At 29.3% G+C, this 7,862-nt stretch overlaps 2 protein-coding genes across 2 annotated transcripts; one reads left to right on the top strand and one right to left on the bottom strand.

Annotated features, from left to right (window-relative positions):
• Positions 1–342: 342 nt before the first annotated feature.
• LOC105620031 (sideroflexin-1-like) lies at positions 343–2,240 on the top strand. Its single transcript, XM_012201542.1, has 6 exons — positions 343–527; positions 796–966; positions 1,064–1,265; positions 1,565–1,863; positions 1,970–2,017; positions 2,129–2,240. The coding sequence occupies exons 1-6, from the start codon at positions 343–345 to the stop codon at positions 2,238–2,240; spliced, it is 1,017 nt and encodes a 338-aa protein (XP_012056932.1).
• Positions 2,241–3,281: 1,041 nt separating this feature from the next.
• LOC105619951 (sideroflexin-2) lies at positions 3,282–5,612 on the bottom strand. The gene is made up of 8 exons (XM_012201464.1): positions 5,455–5,612; positions 4,909–5,079; positions 4,453–4,651; positions 4,073–4,198; positions 3,833–3,899; positions 3,626–3,725; positions 3,487–3,534; positions 3,282–3,396 (listed from the first exon to the last, which is right to left on the bottom strand). The coding sequence occupies exons 1-8, from the start codon at positions 5,610–5,612 to the stop codon at positions 3,282–3,284; spliced, it is 984 nt and encodes a 327-aa protein (XP_012056854.1).
• Positions 5,613–7,862: the final 2,250 nt, after the last annotated feature.

The raw sequence follows: 7,862 nt of genomic DNA, 5'->3' as shown, positions 1-7,862 counted from the left end.
CACACGCAATATCGACATGCAATGTAGATAACGTATAATATATACTTTATCTATTTATGTCAAGAGATTTGATTACAAGTTCATGATGTACTGTCAAATACTATTGTGACAAAGTGCCATTTATAAAATAAATGTTATGAGACAAAGAATGTCGGAAATTATATCAACATTAATTACACACTTTTTATCCTTAATTAAAACTGTCAGTGTATCCGTCTAAAAAATTGATTTAGCGAAACTTTTTTCGCATTTATTGTAATCATTTTTGTATGTATATTTTTGCTTATACCAGCATTTTTAATCATAAATTCAAGCTGTCAAATAACAAGAGAGATACTAGCAATGAAAAGGAAGGGTGATTTTGGAGATAAAGCCGATGAAAGTAGGATTGATGTCGATAAACCACTTTGGAGCCAGGACACGTACCTCGGAAGATGGATGCATTACAACTTCATCACCGATTGCCGCACGATACTCGTACCAAAGAACAAATTGTGGGAAGCAAAAAAACTCTGCGAAGACTATAAGTAAGTTTGTATAGCTTTTCTCTCCTTCTTTTTCTGAATTAGGTTCTTTATCAACTTAATTAGTAAAATTTTCAATTTTGAGAAAATCATTTATTGTAAAAAAGATTATTTAAAAAACTCCAAATGTAAAAAATTATTAACATATAAATAATTACATATAAATAATTATAAACAGTTATCAATCAATTTTTAAAAAATTAATATTTATTCTTATTTATTAATGCCTGAGATAATCAAACGCATAATATTATTTTATTCTATTATTCAGGGCCAGAAAAGAGCCAGAGGGCCTACAGAGAAAAGACATAATCTATGCAAAGAAGCTCAGGGACAGCGCCTTTCATCCCGATAATGGCGAGTTCATGCATGTGATAGGAAGAATGTCCTTCCAGCTGCCTGCTTCTGTCGCCCTCACCACCGCTATGTTGACCTTCTACAAGTTAACTTTATACAAATAATAAATAATGCATCCCACATTCACAAATTCCCGATCAATTCTTATTTTCTATTTTTATCATCCACTATATTTCGATTAGATCCGCCTTCAGTGTGATAACATGCCAGCTAGTTAATCAGGGTTTCAACGCGTTTGTCAATTATACCAATCGAAACGCGATGAGTGATGATCCGCAGGATACCAACATTATCCAGCAAGCGTTTATACTCGCCACTGCAGCAAGTTGCGCGGCTGCTTTGGGATTTAGGAAACTATTTGCCGGCAGAGGAACTCTCTTTGCAGTTAATTCATTTTAAATTTGATTTTTTGTTCCATCTTTTCCCGATTCTTATTTCATTTAAATATAGACAAATACATTCAAAAGACGTCATTGATAATTTTTTTCAATGATTATTTTAATCGTCCTAGATTCAAAATAACTACTACTGATAAAACTTTGTAATGTCAAAAATCTAATATAATTCGTGACCTCAAGAACATCGAATATTCCATACAATTGTTAAGAATTTGAATGTTTTTATTTTAAATATCAAAAATATAATTATAATCCAAAAATGAAAAAAGTCAATCTTCCTCATAGAGATTCGTTCCGTTTTATGCGGTTGCTGTCGGCAATATGATAAATCTCCCCATCATGAGGCAACGAGAGATCACGCGGGGTATTCCAATATTCACCAAGAACGGTGAGGAAGTATACATCATGAAGACGCAAGTGGCCGCCGTCAAGGGTATTTCTGAATGCATCCTCACAAGGATAATAATGGCCGCGCCCGGAATGCTGATGGTTCCAGTCATTACGCAACGAATGCAATCGTATAGGTTCTACAAACTTCGTCCATGGATCACTGTTCCCGTCGAAATAGGTTTATGCATACTCTGGTAATTTTCAGAGATGACATTGCGCAAATTCGCACAATATAATAAAATATTGATTAATTATCTTCGACGCGAAAGTATTTTAATAAATATTTTCTCTTTTCTTCAGTTTGTTAGTCATGATCCCTTCGGCACTCGCCATTTTTCCGCAGAAAAAGTAAGATTTAAATTAATTCTGAATATCTTTGAACAATCAAAAAATTAATTTTTTTTAAGTCAGAAATATAGTATATTAAGTGTAGTATATTAACAAGCTTTTTCTATTAAGTTCGATGAAGCCAGAACTATTAAAAATATACCCGGAGGAGTATAAAATATTTCGAGAGAAAATGGGTCAGCGCAAACATCCGGATAAAGTTTATTATAATAAAGGATTGTAGTCCATATAAATAAATATAAAAATTTATATTCTATTTTATAAAATAAATATACATATACACAAATAAATATATGTTATTTTCCATGGGATCTATAAAGTTTTTGTATTATCGAAAAATCAAATTAAAAAATGATTAAAGCTATAGAGACAAAATAATAGCTATTCAATTATTGAATAACATTTATTGACACAACATTGTCATCATATTACTATGTTTTTCAATAACAGTAGCAAAGTTTTTTTATCATATCACTATATATGGCAGCATTTTTATTTTCGACAGGCTTCTCGAAATTTAATAACATTAATAACATTAAGTAATATTTTAGTGCATAAGTAACGTTACATTTAAAATGTACGAAACTTATAAGTAACATTAAGACGCCTGAGAGGAACAATTAAGCGCTTATTGAAATAAAATTATTGCTACAATTTGTGATTATAGACATCGATAAAGCACCAATTTATATTGTCGATATTTCATTCTTAAAGGCCATGGCACATAAAAAAAGCAAATCGGCTAATCACAGTAAAAAATATAAGGCAGTAGTAAATTTAAAATATTGTTTACTGCTTACATTTTGCTGCTTAAATTTTTTTTGTGCACCATAGCTTTTACTATTACATTTTTACTATTGTTTCTATTACATCGCGCGAGCTATCAACTTCTCTCTTATTATAATACTTCAATGCGTTGATGGAATTTTATTTTATCACCTCGTGGATATATTACGTTTTGTGACTAAATCCTAATTTAAAGTTGACTAAATATTAATTTAAATTATTAATATCGGTGCGACGATCAAAATTTAATACTTTAAAATCATAAGAAAGAACTGTGCGTAAATGTTCAATAGTAAATATAAAATATTTCTGCTATAATAATTGACTATAATTAAATGAGTTATATTACAGTTTCGGATTCATTTCTGATCTAGCAGAAGAGTTTACCTCGTCATTGTGCCATTTAAAACAATATTTATAAAGGATGGAATAATACTTATCTTATATCAGTTTCATAAAATTAGAATTTTTCATAACATTATAATCCCTTGTTGAAATATAAATACGTCGGTAGTTTACTACCTTCACAATTCTTCATTAGTAGCTCATAGTTTTCCGGCTCCCAGCGTTGTAAAGTAGTTGCCTTAATGGAGCTTAATGGACGCGGCATAAAATAAAATGTTAAAAATAAAATATTGAAAGAAGAATTTTCGAATGTGTAAAGTATCAAACAAATTGTTTACCAATTTTGTGGAAATAGCGCACACGCTGTCGGCACCATAAACGTCAATCTAAGATGTTTAACACAAATTTCACATAATTATTTAATGACAATGATAAATGATAAGCAAAAATAAGATAAAAAAAGAATGTGGTACTCACGAAATTCCGCACATCATAATTTGTATTGGTGCATGCAGTGGTTTAATTCTCTGCATCCACGCGTATTTTTCCAATTTTTCCATTATGGGCGGTAAGATAACTGCGGAAATTATCGTTTTAATTACTTAAATTTATTATTATATAACGAATAAATTTATATAAAATTTTAATAAGTAATTTAAATTGAGATGTTTGATTGATACATACGCATGCCGGGTGCGCACATGACGATTCTCGAAATGACAACTTGACTGATGCCTTTCACAGCTGCGAGCTAAAATCGTTTAATAGCATTTAAAAATTTTCAATATGTTAAATTTAATGAGATTTGGAATTTCGAAATTTAATATTATCTTATCTTGCAAACTTATGTTTGACGAAATTAATTATATGCATGCATATAATATTAATTACAAAATTTAATAATCAGCGACAAGTAATGTATACCTTCGATTTTGTAAGTTTTCTGCCGTTCTCGTCAATGAGATCCACGCCGTTTACAATTTCGTTCTGTCTCATTAGAGGGATATTAGCGCAATTAGCGGCTGCCACTGCGGCGAACGGAACGTACCTCTAAAATATGTTTTTTTCTTGTATTCAGCAATCTAGGCTTTAGCAATCTCAAACACGTTTTGTTTTAAATTATATACAAAATAATCTAAAAATCAAAGTTTCAAAAAGGTTGATTTTACAAGTTAATCAATTACTTGAAATTTCAATGATTTTACAGATTAATCAACTACTTAAAAAGAAAGAATCATTAGTCATTGGTGTAAAATGGTCTGGGATATTCTATGTAATTTTCAAATTGCTCTCACAAAACTTACAGTCATTAGAGGACTAGCGTGCTTCTCCCAATATGATTTACATCCTATCGCAGTTATCATCGCTGCAACGGTCGCACTAACATAAGCTACACCTAGCTGATTAGTCGTTACAGGACTGTTAGCATTCCTATTGGTGTAATTGACGAGCGCGTTAAAGGATTGGTTGACCCATTGCCAAAAAACTACTGCTTGAGTTGTCCTAGATCGAATTAACATAGTCAGAAAAGAATAACTTAATTTAGACTGTGATAAATTTTTTAAATAAAATCACGGGAATTCAATTAACAACAATCTCATGTGTTATTAAAATTAATAAGTTATAAAATTAAAATTAAATAGATAAAGTGAATACTTATTTTTCTTGACTGTTAAAAACTGTTTTGGTTTTTTCAAAATATCAACATGATTAAACGAAAGAATTTTCAATGATCATCGATCGAAATTACTGTAAAATACCTGTAGAACTGAAGCATAGCGCCGGTGATGGCCATTCCGCCTGGTACCTGAAAGGACATTCTACCAAAGACATTCTGCAGATCGCCAGTATCCGGATGAAAGGCAGACTCGTACAGTTTCTTCGCATAGATAATTTGCTCTGTGGTAGTATTGACTGGCTCTTTGCCAATTCTATAAGGTACAAAGTGCGAAGCTTTTCAAGCAACTAATTGAGAATACAATGCGTCAAATGCAGCAACTCATAAGTATAGTCTCATTTTCATTCTCAATAATAAATTTTAATTCAATGAAAAAATTACGTTGGACTTGTCTTGAAAGTTTTGGATAATTTAAGAATTAGTAGAAATAAGTATATCACAGAAATATTTAATGTATTAGGTATAGTAAAAAGAAATCCATTATTTTTCCATTCAATTTCATGCAAAAAAAAATGGATTTCTTTTTACTACACCTAATATTATTAAAAGTGCTAAAAATTTTCTAACAGTGCGCGTCGAATCGACTAAAATAAAAAAAATTTCGTGACGTATAAGTATTTCCTATTACCTATATTGTTCACACAACTTTTTAGCAGCTATCAGCTCTGATTCGGGTTTGACGCAGGTGCGGAAGTCGGTCATCCATGCGAAGTATTTCCATCTTCCCACGAAGGTGTTTTGATTCCATAACGGTTTGTCTAAGTCCAATCTTTCATTCATCATCATGTCCAATTAAGAGATGTTTCCAGCACAGATCTCTATCAAGATTATATATTCGTAAAATAATGAATTATAAATTTAGAAAATTGATTTTGTAAATTAAAACATATTACAATTAATATCTTTCTTTTTAATATATTTTCATACTATTATTTATAAATTGAAAAACTTTGGTTTATACACGCGATAAAGAATATACAGAGAGTCCCAAAGGTAATATTTTAAGATGAGATATACGTACTGCAAGTGTTATACAAATGCTCACTGGACGATGGATGTTCTGTGCGATCGTATGTTTCGCATCAGCTGTGCTTCCTTTCATAATGTTACAAGAGATCCGACAAAATGAGAATATATTTATAGTTTCAGAACGCGAGCTATGTGCGTGAAAATAGTGCGCTGTGGTCAAGCATTTTTAATTTATACAAAGCAATTTTCGCAAAGCAATTTCTTGTTATCGAAATATTACGTAATATTTTTTCACGAGTAAAATAAGCATAATAGATAACAAACACAGTGCCATCTATTATGAGTTATAGAACAAAAGATTAGTATTTATTATTATTATTATATATATTGTACGTAAAGCAAATTATTTTTAAAAATTCAGTGAAAAAAGAATTGTATCATTAAATAATGTAAATTAAAAATTAAAAAATTTTTTAAATTAAAATCTTTTACTATTCAATATAATTTTAAAAAGTCAATTTAAAATAAGATTTCCTGTTTTATTTTCTTTTATATTCTTCTTCGTCAACTACTCTTGTCTAAAATTAAATATACTATTTAAACATATTTAGTTTTGCTTTGGGTTTAAAAAAATACGTCACTCATATTTTTTCGAATTTATATTTCTATGTATTATAAAATTTATAAATTTTTAAATTTTTAAAGATAATTTTTTATAATAGAGCATCTTTTTTATTTTAGCATATTATATAAAAATTTGGCGCTTTTCTTTTATAGCTAGAGGAAAATTAAATTTAATATTTTTCTAATAACTCTTTTCAATTCACATTACAGATGCAAGTCTAAAACTATGGAAGCTTATGTTTACGCGAATATTTATGTGTCCGTAATAAGCAAATATATTATGCAAGAAATAATATAAAGGAACATTTCGCGAAAGTTCGAATGATGTTGAATCATTTGCAACGTCATGATGGAATTGATAAATAAGCGTCATTGCGTATTATCAGTGTTGTACCATTCACATGTCACCGCTAATCATTTGAATGCAAACCGTAATTGTGCAATACGTATCATACATTCAAAGAGCCCTAGAATACATTTTTTATTAATAAAATTATCGAGTAAAACATAGCGTACTAGAAAAAATTATAACAATTAATTAAGGGGATTCTGGAGTCTCCTGTATTATCGATAAAACTAGCGTTTTTGACATTTTTGTTCTTGTTGAATTTCTTCGTAGTTTCATAGAATAAAAATTTTTTTTCCACAATTAAAATGTATATGCTAATGTATTTGCTGATGTTTTTTGTGTTCAAAGCTGGAAGAAATAAAAAAATTACAGATTTCTTAATTTATCCATTTTACCTTTAGCGTTAGTCACCATACTGAGATAAAAATAGATTTAAAAATCTATATTTTTTTTCCAGCTTTGAACACGAAATACACCAGCGACAAGTATATTAACATATACATTTTAATTGTGGAAAAGGAATTTTTATTTTGTGAAACTACTACGAAGAAATTTGACAGAAACAAAAATGTCAGAAACAGTTAGTTTTATCGGTAATATAGGAGGCTTCAACATTCTCTTAAATAAAACTTGCTTTTATTATTTCTATTGTCGTTAATCAATTTAATTTAAACAAAAAAAATTGAACAAAGTAATTTGGTTCAATTGATAAATTATTAATTTTTTTATTACAATTATAATCCTTCGTCGGCAATGTGAAATGTTCACTCTTCGTCCGCAATCTTTATCCACGAGTATACCATATTCGATCTTTAATACAAATTTTTATACAAAAATTTTTTAAAATCTGAAAAAATTTATATATATATATTTATCTTTAACGAATGCACAAGTTTTAACAAAGAATTTTTATTATTTCACAGAAATTATTTTACTTATTTTTTATAGATTTAATTTTATTTATTAAAATTCGCAATTGAAAATCGACTGCATTTTTAAGTCCATTTCTGAAGCTTGTTAAAAAGTTTTAATTTACACGTTTTTATAGATTTTTTCCTAATCATTTCTCTCTTACTCTCTCTCTCTCTCTCTCT

Source organism: Atta cephalotes (assembly GCF_000143395.1).
Source record: "Atta cephalotes unplaced genomic scaffold scaffold00023, whole genome shotgun sequence".
In the NCBI taxonomy this organism is placed as follows: Eukaryota; Metazoa; Arthropoda; class Insecta; order Hymenoptera; family Formicidae; genus Atta; species Atta cephalotes.
The sequence above is the reverse complement of the archived record's forward strand: the minus strand, read 5'-3'. Positions and strand labels throughout refer to the sequence as shown.

What these genes read in the sequence shown, in the direction of transcription:
- LOC105620031 (XM_012201542.1), top strand. Translation starts at nt 343, where the DNA reads ATGAAAAGGAAGGGTGATTTTGGAGATAAAGCCGATGAAAGTAGGATT. An exon ending in AAACTCTGCGAAGACTATAA is followed by an intron (nt 528 to 795) that starts GTAAGTTTGTAT and finishes TCTATTATTCAG; the next exon opens with GGCCAGAAAAGAGCCAGAGG. An exon ending in ATAGGTTTATGCATACTCTG is followed by an intron (nt 1,864 to 1,969) that starts GTAATTTTCAGA and finishes TCTTTTCTTCAG; the next exon opens with TTTGTTAGTCATGATCCCTT.
- LOC105619951 (XM_012201464.1), bottom strand. Translation starts at nt 5,612, where the DNA reads ATGATGATGAATGAAAGATTGGACTTAGACAAACCGTTATGGAATCAA. An exon ending in GAAAACTTACAAAATCGAAG is followed by an intron (nt 3,900 to 4,072) that starts GTATACATTACT and finishes AAACGATTTTAG; the next exon opens with CTCGCAGCTGTGAAAGGCAT. An exon ending in ATTATGATGTGCGGAATTTC is followed by an intron (nt 3,535 to 3,625) that starts GTGAGTACCACA and finishes TAAACATCTTAG; the next exon opens with ATTGACGTTTATGGTGCCGA.